A 14,500-nucleotide genomic window follows, 5' to 3' on the forward strand; every position below is an offset into this window, starting at 1 on the left:
CGTGCACGGCTGCATTTTGTGCCTCAGGAGGAGGATGTCTAGATTCAGCCCATCTCTGCATTGCTGTGGTACCCACACATCCACCGAGTTCGTGGACCCACGAGGCCACCTCAAGAATGGCCACCTGCCCGTCCCAACCTCTCCCGATCCCCGAACGGGGAGCTTCTCATGGGCAGCGAGCATGCCCTACACGGATGCACCCCTCAAACTCCCAGAGTGACTTCTACAGGGCTGTGCCCCATGCGGGCGGCCCTCTAACATGCTAGGCTCCGCCGCCCGTCTGCCTGACCCTAGGGCCAGGCCATTGGCCACAACCCCTGAGTCATTAAAAGCCCAAACATAGAGGCAAATACCCTGCCTTCCAGGCCACTGAGTTGACTGCTTTCTTCCTCCTTCAGTTAGAGCGGCAGCTCTCCAGACGGGATGCTGGGCGTTCGCTTCCTAACTGCCAGCCACAATCCAAGCAGCCCTTTGCTGGTCAGGACAGCTGTTGACAGGGCAAACCAGGTGGCTGTAGAGTCCAGCAGCGCCTCAGGCGGCTCCAGAGTCAGTCCTGGGGGAGGTGCCCTCTCCTCCTGGAGTTCCGTCAGCACCCTTTCCTGTACAAACCATTTCCATCCACTACAGGACGCTCTTCGCACACCCCTCTCTAGAGAGCATTTCTCAGATGTCACCCAAGACATTACAGGTCTTTCAGGTTCCAAGGTTATCTTAGGTCCTTCAGCCATCGGGGCAGTTTCAAGTAACATCCAACAGCAGGCTAGGAATGATCTTTGCAATGGAAATTTTCTGGAATTCTCCAGTGGGAATCCCAGCGGTCACTGCCAGGCGGGATTCCCAGGCTGCCGCCATAAGCCCTGGTCTGCACCCCACACGGGTCGCTGTACAGATCATCTCTCCGTACTTCGGCCCGGTCACGTGAGCAAGCTGGAGGCTTCAGGCAATTTCGGTGACTACCGCTTGTTTGTCGAATCAACAGTGATAAAGCTGGGAGTGGCTTTACCTGCCTCCTGTTTTATGATACTAGGTCGGGCAGGCCTTCTCCGGTCAGATACAACATCCGCCCCATGAAACGTTCAGGTACAGGACACACAACCACTTCACGGAATCCGCTGGAACATTTCAGTTTTCATCCAAACTTTCACCGCAGTCCCACGGACTCTTTTCTCCCCGTATCCTCCGAACCTAATCTGCAGCGGAGCACACGGGCCCCCGTGTCCAGGATCTCCCAGAGCATCTCCTCCCCACCCCCCAGGCTCCCGCTCCCTCACAGGCACACACCCTGGGCTCCCAGCTCGGGGCAGGGGAGGGGGATTGCCCAAGGGACCTGGGCTCTTAGCCAGTCTGCGCCTTGATTAGACGACGATGACGACGACGGGGCCGTCACCTCATGAAATTCTTGGTCAGCTGTCTCATTGTCATCTGTGCCTTCCAGCTTTTAAAATTCCTCCAAACCAAGGTGAACGAAGCAGATTTAAGGCCCTTCACTGTGGAGGAACCAGCAGAGGCTCCCATGGGTCCATCCGACTTCTGAGAGCGCTGCAGTGAGACCTTTATGCTGATCCCATCAACGTCTGCTTAGTTTATCCAATAGTAACCGCTCACAGATTTGAACCCCACTGGGACCGGCTCGGACTTTCCCCTTTGTCTCTTCCCCATTATCTTGCAGATCTCAGCCATCTGTGTCTTTGGTGGCAGCCCTGAGTTAGCTCAGAGCAGCCTGAATCCAAGCGTGGCTCAGCCTCAAGGTCCATCCTAACACCCCACTTTCGCTTTGGTTATTGCAGAGAACAACCACGCAGGGACAGACACTCATTCGCTTGTTCTTTGTTACTCCGCATTTTCTCACGCGTCCAGTGAGCTAACTGCTCAGGGGCTGGAGCCATCGTGTGACTTGTACCTCCCATAACTAAGTGCAGCACGGCTCCAGTTCTACACCTCAGCTGACCTGTGGTCCCCTAGGAACCACAGGCTCATCACCCTCCACCCCATCGTCCTCCCTCTTCTTGAACCATACGTTTCCGTGAGTCAGGGTCACACGAGCAAATGTCACTTCTGACACCAACTGGGAAGCATCTGGGCCAACGGTGAGGTTAGAGGAAACGATCTCCAAGACTATTCTTGCTTCTGATACCAACTGCAAGATCAAAGGTCCCCAACAGCACCCTTAGGTTTGATAATTCACTAGGAGGACTCAGAACTTTACCGAAAGCTGGTATACTCACAGTTACAGTTCTGTTTTGTTCTCACAGGGAAAGGATACAGACTAAGATCAGCCAAGGGAAGAATGCAAAGGGCTGAGTCCAGAGCTGAACCAAACAGAGGGTTGTCCTTCCATGGAGTCAGGACACGTCACTTCCCTGCATCCACGTGTGACATTGTGCACGGAGTATTGCCAGCCTGGGACGCTCACCTGAAGCTCCGTGTTCAGAGTTTGTCTTGGGCTTCAGGGGCGTGTTTGTGGACATCCCAGCCCACAGGCCAAAACCCACTACTCCCTCTCCCCACACGGCCTCCCCTTGGTCCTAGAGGTGCACACGGCAGGCATCTTTTTTGTACTAAGTTTCAATAACCTGCCCTCAGGAAGACCCTGGGAGAGAGGCTCATCTCAGCGCTAGAAGTGGGCTTGGAGCAGACTGGGCAGGAAATTCAGACATCCTAGGATGTGGGACATGGTGCAGGGTCTGGTGGATATGACCTCTTGGTTCTACAAATGTCTCCCATTGGGCAGGGCATGGCCAAAACTGGGAAGATCATGCCTGCGGTTGGATCAGATCCTGTTACTAGCGAATCTTACTGGCACTTATCAAATCTTTAACCAGACTGCTTTCTTTCATCACCATAACTGTACTATTACCTCTGATTTCAGCTTTCAGGCACTAGATGATCCAAAAGCTATCTGTGGCTATCTTCATGGAACAGAAGCATGGCACAGCTATAAGTCTACATGCAGAATCCTGGCTGCAGGAAGAAGCCCCGACCTTCCTTCCTTGCCAGGTTCTCAAGAAGCCTTAGAACAAGAGGCTAAGGGATTGGGAGGGCTCTCAGAAGGCTTGACGGCTGCAGATCACGTGTGGACACGTGTGTCTGTAGCTGCTGCCGGTGGGCCACGCAGGCAGTTTGCCAGAACCTCTACGCTTTCCTGCTCCGCTTCAGGAAGTGACCAGCACCGTGGACAGTCTCACCGAGGACACACATCAACACGAGAGAACTCCAGGAACTCAGTGAACGGTCCTCAACAGTGGTCTGCCATTGGACATGGTCTGGGCTGCCCAAAGGGGCCCTGGGGCAGAGGTCAGGAGTAACGGCTGCGCATGCAATCCCATAAATGTCTGTGCCGCCGCCCGAAATATTTACCGCAAACCGAGAAATCCATCAAATTGCCACTGTCGCTCTCACTCTGCCATTTAAATATGCTCCAGGACCAACACCTCAGAGCCTTCTCAACCAACTGCTTTCCAACTTCAGATTGTGTTTTTACTCCCTAATTTAACCTGCAATATTTTTAAAAAATAATATTCCTAAGCATACCTCTTGTGAAACCCCTGGTCTCTAAGAGCCTCTAACACCTGCCAGGCCAGGAACATGCTCAGCAGATGGTAACAGCTGGTCCTTCAGGGCCACCAAGAACCTGGAAGCCCACCCAGCCCTGACAACTAACCAAACCCACATCAACCTCACACTGTTATTCATCCCTAGTAGCGTTTAACCACAGATTTTGTCTGTATAAAACAACAGGGGAAACGACCAGGTGTTCACAATTGCCCACCTCTTACCAAACTTCAGTCGGTCCCGCCTCCATGGACCCCAGGCTGAAGCAAGCACACAGGTGAACGCTGTACCTGTAACAGTCAGGCTGAGGGTCTGCTGACGACAGAACACTCTTCCGGCTGCAGCAAGCTGATTTCACATGGGCTCGTCCTACCCTCTCTCCCTCCCCGCCCACAAAGTCCGCGCTAGCCCTGTTCCCCACTCCCTGCCAGAAAAAAGCCTGTTCTCTTTCATTCTGGACGCTTTGGCATATTTCTGAGATCGGAGCACTCTTCCTACAGTAACACTCTTTCTGATTAAAGCTGCCCCATCTCTAAGTCTGAATGTGCTTTACTGGACAGTAGGGTCGCAGCTCTGGCCACTGCCCCCAGGGCTGACCCGTCCGTCAGCTGGGATGCTGACACTCAGCCCTGTCTGGGGGTGACGGCCCCCGCGGCTGTGCCCACTCTCCTCCTTCAGGGCTCCTCCCAGCTTTTCAGCCTGTCGCCATAATATGGCCGATGCTCGGCGGATTCCTGAGCCCCTCAGCAGCAGCTGCTGGAGGATCGGGGCGGGCAGCTATTGGTCTGTCTGGGTCTCCTCGACTGTCTGACCGCAATGCCGCTGTTCCAAGGACAGGAGAGGAAGAAGAGGGCCATCTTTACTGATACTTCGGATGCCAGGCCGTCACGCGGTTTTCTTTATTTCCAGTTTTGGGAGGTCATCAGCGATGAGCATGGGATCGACCCCACGGGCAGTTACCATGGAGACAGTGACCTGCAGCTGGAGAGGATCAACGTGTACTACAATGAAGCTGCCGGTGATTACTGGAAGCTTTCCTGCCCCCTCAGCTTGCTTTCTGTTCTGCAGCAGACGCGGCAGATGTATTAGGAACATGCAAATGACAAAGGAAGGCTTCCTGCATGCATTTTTAACTGCTCAAAAACACACTTCAGAGTTCCTGAAGTCTCCTGCATGTTTGTCATGACGAGGCAGGCCATTATCTCCCTTTGTAGAGCAGAAACCGCCTCTATCTCCTACTTTTGTCTCATGCTGGAATTTTCCCTGCTGAACTCTGCCGTAAAAGGCCCAGAGAGCAGGGCGCTGTCTGTGATTCCTTTGCCTACCGCAGGTCTGAGTCCTGCTCTGTCCCCACAGGTAACAAATATGTGCCTCGGGCCATCCTGGTGGATCTGGAGCCGGGCACCATGGACTCGGTCAGGTCTGGACCCTTCGGCCAGATCTTCAGGCCCGACAACTTTGTCTTCGGTATGTAGCGTGGCCCCCGGGCACTGGATCGGGGGGCCCCCTTCCTCCTAAGCCCCGTGGAGGTCACAGCTCTCACTGCTGAGTGCCCCGCTGGAGGCTGCGTGTCCACAGAGGCCCTGAGTCCTGGCCTAACTGCCCCCGGTCCACGGGCTGTCACTCCTCTGGCCCCTCTCCGCACAGCTCAAAGGACGGGGTCCGCCTGCAGAGGGTCCGTCCCACGGCAGAGCAGCCTGGGGAGGGCAGAGAATAAAGAGCAAAGGGAAGCTTCCAACAGCAGCTCCCAGGTGACTGGTCATCTCAGAGGACCAGTGACAACAGGCAAGCATTTCCTGAAGCGAAGTCCAAAGGCACAGGTTACGAGCAGCTGAGACAGCTGCTTGGAGGGGCCTCTTCTGATCACGTGTGCCTCCACCCTGCCTGTTCCTTGCAGCTGATTTATTTTAAATACTGAACGCAGGCCTGAGCAAACCGGCCGTGAACACGGGGCCCTTCCCCCAGAACCAGGCCCAGCCCCACCCAGTAAGGAAACGTCCTTCTCCTACGATCCCAGCACTACCGGCAGAGCCGCAGCGAGGGCGACGTGGTCTTTGCGGCCCCACAAGGAAGCAGGACAGCGTCACCTGAGTCGCCAGAATGAGGCGGCTGCCTGGAAGCTGACGCGGTCAGAGCAGCGCTGTTGACAGCTCTCAGCTGGGAGCCACCCAGCCAGTTCTGGGTCCAGTGTCCCCCCACCCGACCTCAGATTGTAAAGGACTCAGATTCCTGTTTCATGGGGGTCCAGGAAGACAATGGAGATGCTCAGCTAGTGTAGAGAGCACCTGGGGAGCATGAAAATTGCAGGAACTGAAAAGCATGGAGCAGACAGCGTCACCAGCTAAGGGGCCCAACCAGGACCCCGGGCTACGTGGCCTGTGTCGCTAGACGGGGAGGTACCTCCGAATGAGCACCTCCATACTGACTGTCCTTCCCAGGCCCCCTTCTGCGTGTCCTGCCTGTAACAGCCCTCCGGAAGGACGATCAGGCAAGGACAGACTGGAGGCTAAATAGCCCAGCTTCCCTGACTCAGGGGGGCAACTCAGTGATGGGGTCTCTTACGGACGCCAGTGCGGAACGCCGCTTCCTTCCTTCCTTTCCCCGCTCCGTCCCCACTGCCCTCCCAGGCTTCCTAACAAACTTCCACCCAAATCCTTGTCTCAGGCCCAGAAATAAATCCAACCACCTACAGTCAATCTTCGACAAAGGAGGCAAGAATATACAACGGAGAAAAGACAGTCTCTTCAGCAAGTGGTGCTGGGAAAACTGGACAGCCGTGTGTAAATCAATGAAGTTAGAACACACCCTCCCAACATACAGAACAATAAACTTGAAATGGCTTAAAGACTTAAACACAGACATGACACCATAAAACTCCTAGAAGAGACCATAGGCAAAACATTCTCTGACATAAATCGTAGCAATATTTTCTTAGGTCAGTCTCCCAAGGCAATAGAAATAAAATCAAAAATAAACAAATGGGACCTAATCAAATTTAAAAGCAAAGGAAACCGTAAACAAAATGAAAAGACAACCTATAGACTGGGAAAAAATACATGCAAATAATGCAACCGACGAGGGGTTAATTTCCAAAATACATAAACAGCTCATACAGCTCAATATCAAAAAAAGAACAAACAACTCAATCAAAAAATGAGAAGACCTAAACAGACATTTCTCCAAAGAAGATATACAGATGGCCAACAAACACATGAGAATATGCTCAATATCACCAATTATTAGAGAAATGCAAATCGAAACTAAAATGAGGTATCACCTCACACCAGTCAGAACGGCCATCATTAAAAAGTCTGCAAATAATAAATGCTGGAGACGGTGTGGAGAAAAGGGAACCCTCTTGCACTGTTGGTGGGGCTGTGAATTGGTACAGCCACCACAGAGAACAGTATGGAGGTTCCTCAAAAAGCTAAAAATAGAGTTACCATATGGTCCCAGCAATTCAACTCCTGGGCATATATCTGGAAAAGACAAAAACTCTAATCCGAAAAGATACACGTACCCTAATGTTCATAGCAGCACTATTTACAATAACCAAGATATAAAAGCAACCTAAATGTCCATCGATAGTTGAATGGATAAAGAAGATGTGGTATATATATATACAATGAAATATTACTCAGCCATAAAAAGAATGAAATTTTGCCATTTGCAGCAACATGGATGGACCTAGAGGATATTATACTAAGTGAAGTCAGACAGAGAAAGACAAATACTGTATGATATCACTTATATGTGGAATCTAAAAAAATAATACAAATGAATTTGTATTTGTCTGACTCACAGACATAGAAAACAAACTTATGGTTTCCAAAAGGGAAAGGGGGAGGCGGAGGGATAAATTAGGAGCTTGGGATTAACATATACACACTGCTATATATAAAATAGATAAGCAACGAGGATTTCCTGCTAGCACAGGGAACTATATTCAACATCTTGTAATAACCTATAATGGAAAAGAATCGGAAAGAGAACTATATATTTATATAAAACTGAATCACTTTGCTGTTCACCTGAAACACAATACTGTAAATCAGCTATACTTCAATAAAATAAATAAAATATTTAAAAAGAGCATTTTATAATTAACACTAATGAAGTAAAACCCTTGTTTCAGGGCAGGGGCACTGACCTCAGACCAAAGGGGAGGCAGTGGTGCACTTTTCTCGTGCACCGTGTGCGACACACTGCCGCAAGCCCGACGGCAGGCTCATAACAAACTTACGGCGTCTGACGGGGCGCAGCGGGTTCTCTGCTGGGGGCCATGCACAGCCGACCGTCTGGGCTGCTCCATCTGCAGCTCGGGTCCCCCAGCACCCCTCAGGTGGTTAGCAGAATCCAGTGGCCCACAATGTGGGGTCTGAGGCCCCTGCTGGCTTCCTGGCAGTCGGCCAGAGGCCGTGTTCAGCTCCTAGAGGTGCCTGCCAACACCAGCCCGTGGCCCGCGACACGGCAGCCTCACCTTCAAGGCCACCAGGAGAGGAGCTCCACTGCACTGAAACGCTGAAGGCTTCTGCCACCAGCTGGAGCAAATTCTCCCTTAAAGGGCTCACGTGATCAGTGAAGGCTCGCTCAGGTAATCTCCCTATTTTAAGGTCAACTGATTTGGGGCCTGAATTACACCTGCAGAATCCCTTCCCACTGCACTGAGATTAGCGTTTGATTGAATAACTGGGAGAAGGTGTGTGCACCCCAGGGCTGGTGAACTCTGGGGCTTCGAGTTCTGCCTACCAGGAACGGACAGCTTGGGGACTGAAACAAACATGGTTCCTGGAACCTCGGTTCCGACAATCTGGATCTGTGTTCATAAAGCACGTGATTTTTCTACTTAGTAGCTGCAGGGCTTTGGGCAAAAGTATTTTAATCTCTCTGAGCCTTAGTCCTGCTCAGGAAGCTGCTCCAGAACAGGCTTTGTGGCTTCTTGTCAGGAATTCTGCACGGGGGACCACGATAGGCTAGTTTTGGAATATCTCTTACTGTTTGAATACTTGATCTTCAGGTCCCTTTGACCACAGAAGTCTATGCCTCTATGTGATCATTCTTGGAAGAGTTAATATACGTGCTCCTCAGAATAAGGCCTTAATGGATTGGTACTAAATGACCTTCTTGGTACAGATTTTCATGAGGGGGTGGAGCCTGTGTGCTCAAGCTGGGGGAAGGGCAGCAAGAGGTGGGAAAGACGAAAACGGCAGCTGAGGCAGCCTTACCGCCTCCCCGAGGACTGGCTCCACGTCAGTAGTTTAAATTGGCCAGTGCAGGAAGTTAGGATGCAAACTTCTGTCTGAGGCTGGACCCGCAGCAGCCGCCCCGCAGGGAGAGGCCCCACTCGTGCTAACCCCTGTGCTTCCCGGTCCCCTTGTCTCTCTTTCGCATCACCTCCTTTCAGCCCAGCAGTAAGGCCGGAGGGCAGGTCTGGGCCTGCGTGAACACTGGTCAGCCTCGACAGCTCGCCTGTGCGCCCACTCCCCACGCTCAGGGCTGCCGTGCTCCCTCACCCTTCCCCTGCTCACCTGTGCCCCATCCTCGGCTTCATTCCTCCAACCTCAGTCCCGGGATCTCAGGGGGACCCAAACTCGCATGAATTACAAAACTATGCAACCAATGAAGTTAGAACACTCCCTAACACCATACACAAAAATAAACTCAAAATGGATTAGAGACCTAAATGTAAGACCAGACACTGCACAACTCTCAGAGGAAAACACAGGCAGAACACTCTAGGACATAAATCACAGCAAGATCCTTTTTGACCCACCGCCTAGAGGAATGGAAATAAAGACAAAAATAAACAAATGAGACCTAATGAAACTTAGAAGCTTTTGCACAGCAAAGGAAACCATAAAAAAGCTGAAAAGACAGCCCTCAGAATGGGAGAAAATATTTGCAAATGAAGCAGCTGACAAAGGATTAATCTCTAAAATTTGCAAGTAGCTCATGCAGCTCAATAACAAAAAAACAAACCACCCAATCCAGTAATGGGCAGAAGACCTAAACAGACATTTCTCCAAAGAAGATGTACAGATGGCCAACAAACACATGAAAGGATGCTCAACATCACTAATCATTAGAGAAATGCAAATCAAAACTACAATGAGGTATCACCTCACACCGGTCAGAATGGCCATCATCAAAAAATCTACAAACAATAAATGCTGGAGAGGGTGTGGGGAAGAGGGAACGCTCTTGCACTGTGGGTGGGAATGTAAATTGATACAGCTACTATGGAGAACAGTATGGACAGTTCCTTAAAAAACTAAAAATGGAACTACCATACAACCCAGCAATCCCACTACTGGGCATATACCCTGAGAAAACCATAATTCAAAAAGGGTCATGTACCACAATGTTCATTGCAGCTCTATTTACAACAGCCAGGACATGGAAGCAACCTTAAGTGTCCATCGACAGATGAATGGATGAAGAAGATGTGGCACATATATACAATGGAATATTACTCAGCCATAAAAAGAAATGAAATTGAGTTATTTGTAGTGAGGTGGATGGATCTAGAGTCTGTCATACAGAGTGAAGTAAGTTAGAAAGAGAAAAACAAATACCGTATGCTAACACGTATATATGGAATCTAAAAAAAAAAAAAAAAAAACGTTCTGAAGAACCTAGGGGCAGGACAGGAACAAAGACGCAGACATAGAGAATGGACTTGAGGACACAGGGAGGGGGAAGGGTAAGCTGGGACGAAGTGAGAGAGTGGCATGGACATATATACACTACCAACGTAAAACAGATAGCTAGTGGGAAGCAGCCGCATAGCGCAGGGAGATCAGCTCGGTGCTTTGTGACCACCTAGAGGGGTGGGATAGGGAGGGTGGGAGGGAGACACAAGAGGGAGGGGATATGGGGACATATGTATACGTAGAGCTGATTCACTTTGTTATAAAGCAGAAACTAACACACCATTGTAAAGCAATTATACTCCAATAAAGATGTTAAAAAAAAAAACCACAATGGGCTTCCCTGGTGGCGCAGTGGTTGAGAGTCCGCCTGCCAATGCAGGGGACGTGGGTTCGTGCCCTGGTCCGGGAAGATCCCACATGCCGCGGAGCGGCTGGGCCCGTGGGCCATGGCCGCTGGGCCTGCGTGTCCGGAGCCTGTGCTCCGCAACGGGAGAGGCCACAACAGTGAGAGGCCCGCGTACCACACACACACACAAAAGAAAAAAAAACCCACAAAACTATGCAACTGTAAAAGTCACCTCTGCACGGTGTACACGTATTCCACGAGTTAACAAAAATTTGACTGTGAAACACCCGTACACAGAAGTGTCTGGTTGCACATTGCTTCTCTACCCTGTAATTCACCAAATCTCTCCCCGCTTCACCCAAAGCAAGCAAGCGGTCCTCGGCCATGCGCCCCCTGCCGGCCAGTGAGGGGAAATGACTGGTCCAAGACCTCTGGTTTCCTCCCACGCAAAGCGCACACACGTGCCTCCCACCCTCCCTCTTCACAGCTCTGTTCGAGCTCTCTCAGGGCATCCCTTTCCTATATAATGCGTCTCCATCTTCTTTAATCTCCATCTTTCTTCTAGTTATCAAAAAATTTTAAATTATTCCTTTATATCCAGACAATGATACTAATTGTGAAGGATGGATGATCCAGTTGAAGGGCTTTCTAGGGTCCAAGTTTAAGGGCTGTGTACATCTAAGATACTCCTGCTTCTGGAGGCACCGCCCACATCATATCAAAAGTATTTAAATTTCCATTTTGTAAAATTTTCACTTTATTATAATTTATGTTATGATATAAAAGTTAAGTTGCATTTGACGAATTGATGTGATATGTTTCATTTAATTAAACATTAATTTAACTATTGCAGGTTTCTTTTCATATTTTGGAGTTGTCACCTCCACCCACCATCTTCTTAGGTCCTGAAAACTAGCAAGGGCTATGCTTATAGTGCCCAGTGGTAAACTGGCTTTGCTGATAAGATTAAAAGAGTAGACCTAACAAATACTTCTTCTAATTAAGAAAAACAAGAGAATATTGGCAGCAAGTTACAAAAGCATCAGACTACGAGTGTTCAACAAAATTTGGTATAATCAAATAATAAATTTAACAAAATTAATCCACCCCATATTTGAAATGATGCTTATTACTGTTTTTGTACCCCATGACAACTAGGCATAGATAATAACTGATGATAAACAAGTAGTGTTTCTTCACAGTCAAATCAAGTATGTTTGGGACTTAGTTGGCAAACAAAGGAGGGAACTGTGAACAGGAAAACAATTTGGGGGTTTCTCTTTAGACTCCTGGCCGCACAAGTGAGGAGGTCCCGGAGACTGTATTTTTCCAGAACTTCAGTGCTCGAAGGTCCAATAAACACTCTTAAAATGTAACTCAATATGATTTTATAGTTAAAAAAGGCACTGCATATTTCAAGTGCATCTTCCCTGGCGGATTTTACAAGTTTGGTGGTAGGTGGCTGCTTGTCCCTCTGCAAAGACTGTTCTAGAGAAAGCTGTGCAGACCATGTGGTGAGGGGGCACGGTGTGGGCAGGGAGTCTTGGGTTACAGGTGAAAAGCCTGGCAGTTGGGATGGGGCATGGGTGAGCCAGGGAGCCCCCGGAGAGCAGAGGGCGGTGACGGAGGGAACAGGACCGCAGCAGCCTGGCTGGATGCCCAATGCCTACTTGCTGTTCACCGCTGCCCTGCACACTTTCAGCAGAAGACAGAATTATTAGGCTCTGCAGGGCTTACTGGCTTTCTCACCTCGGAGAGGGGAAAACTGACATCAGTCTTTTCCGTAATCTCTGTTTGCCTTGAAAGTGAAACAGAGCAAACCCTGGGCTCTGGAGCTTCCGAGAAAATGACCAGCACCCTTTCCGTGCCCAGCTTGGCCCCATGGCCATCAGCACAGCTGGCCTCACCAAAAGTCTCTGGCAACTCAGATTTTGGTGTGAAGAAAGCCTGCATTCAGAAGACAGGTGGCGAGGGAGCCAGAAAGTTGGACAGTGGGGGGAAAAGGCTCTCTCGGGTTTCATGCCTCCTGCAGGGGCTGGTCCAGTCCGTGCCCTGCCCTCGGGGTGCTTGTGCTCAGAACTGCCCTGCACAGTGCCCATTGACCTGCAGACCCTCAGGGTTTGGGGGTGGGGAAGAACATCCAAATGGGGCCTCAGCTCCCCGCTTAGGAGTTCTGCAGCTCGTCAGTCCCACAACACCTTTCCTTGCTGTGCACAGCCTCGTGGACTAGGGGCCAGGATTGTAACATGGAAGTGTGTGCACTGTATTACGAGGCACACAGCAGGGCACATCGTGGAGAAAGTGACAATGGCACTGAGCCCTGATTTATGGAGAAGAGCTCCCTGGAAGGAGGGAAGGAAACAGTGATGCCAACTGCAATAGCTAAGATTGCTATAACACTTACTGTGGGTCCGGGGGTCTTCTAGGTGCTTTCCCGTATTAATTCACTCAGTCCTCGAAACCACCCCAGGAAGCAGGTACTGTTATTATTCCGCTTTACAGATGAGGCAATAGAGGCACAGAGAGGTCGAGTAACTTGCCCTAGGTCACACAGCTAATAAGTGGCAGAGTCAGGATTTGCACCCACTCCATCCATCCAGGGCCTGTGCTCTTAACCACTCAGGGAATGTGGGGTGGGCTGAATAGGGGAAATTCACTCCAGTGCTGTGAATAGCCTTGGCCACGGGAAGCAGAGTTTGCTCAGAGAATTTGGTATGGTCCAGGTTCTCTAGGTTACGGGGAAAATGGTAGCAGTTGGGAAAAGGTTACACGTATTTGAGAATTTGTGAGATTATGTCTCATTTAAGTCATAGCATAAGAATAACAGTATCTTTCATTCTTAATGTCCAAGGCAAAAATGATTGAAACCATGTTTTAAAGAAACAAACAAAAGCATCTAAATAACCCACGAAAGGGAAAAAAAGGAAAATATCAAACATGAACGGTGAAAAAAATACAACTAGCGGAGTGTGGAAAGACATACTTGTGTTCTTTAGTATTTTATAAATTTTCTGATTTTGTATTCAGAAAATATGTATACATGAAATGTGTTCTTACCACAATAAAAATATATATGTATATACAATGTATGTGTATATTACACACACAGTATACTATATATTTTTTTCAATTATAAAAGGTCCAGATTGACAATTCTAGTAAAAATAATTCATACTGGGACATGCAACATTCCAGAAGGTAGCTGAGAAACATTATATATATTTACTCTAAATTGTTATTGTCTGGGGCAAAAATTTATAAACTGGTGGAGCTGACATCTTTAAAGTAAATTAAACTGAAGTTCAGACGGTTTATACTTTAGACAGTCTTTTTAAAAAGGAAGCACCTCAAATGCTTCAAGCAAAATTCCTCCATCTTCATAAAGAGATGCTTTTACTAAAAATCTGAAAATGTGTGCAAACAAACGGTCAAGGGAGCAGGCAAGGCTATTTTAGGTGTTTCAGGGGAAAGCGAGATCGAGGTGCCTCATCCCTTGGGCCTTCTCTGAGGGCACAAACAAACAGGATGTGACTGCTCCAGGATAACGGATACAATTTTATTGCTAAGATGGTTCTTGGGTTTTCATTATTCTACAGAGGAAGCTGATGTTCTCGAAATTTCAGGACCAGCTAGTATATTTCAACTCGATCCCATCCGTCACTTAGCAACGCATCAACCAACGGTAATTACCACCATCACAGTACCAGGCATTCAGAGGGCACTTTCACTAAGAGGCTCTCAGCGAAGGCAGCAGAGGGGGAAGGGCAGGCAGAGCCCTTTAGTGAGACACAGGCCTGGCCTTCCACAGGGAACTCACACCTTCCCCCTCCAGGCTGAATTTTGTCATCGTCACCCCAAAGTGCCTTAGGGGAGGGAGTGGCCCCAACGCAGTCGATGACGTCAGGCCCAAAGCAGGAAATGACCCACGTAGGCAGATACCGGCTCACCT

The 14,500-nt window shown here is 49.3% G+C and overlaps 1 protein-coding gene across 1 annotated transcript; it reads left to right on the plus strand.

Annotated features, from left to right (window-relative positions):
• The first annotated feature begins 4,200 nt into the window (after positions 1 to 4,200).
• On the plus strand, positions 4,201 to 5,832 carry LOC308623756 (tubulin beta-4B chain-like). The gene is made up of 2 exons (XM_081246449.1): positions 4,201 to 4,570; positions 4,909 to 5,832. The coding sequence occupies exons 1-2, from the start codon at positions 4,369 to 4,371 to the stop codon at positions 5,025 to 5,027; spliced, it is 321 nt and encodes a 106-aa protein (XP_081102575.1). The 5' UTR covers positions 4,201 to 4,368; the 3' UTR covers positions 5,028 to 5,832.
• The last annotated feature ends 8,668 nt before the right edge of the window (positions 5,833 to 14,500 follow it).

This window comes from Mesoplodon bidens (assembly GCF_964165515.1).
Source record: "Mesoplodon bidens genome assembly, chromosome: 10".
Taxonomy (NCBI): domain Eukaryota; kingdom Metazoa; phylum Chordata; class Mammalia; order Artiodactyla; family Ziphiidae; genus Mesoplodon; species Mesoplodon bidens.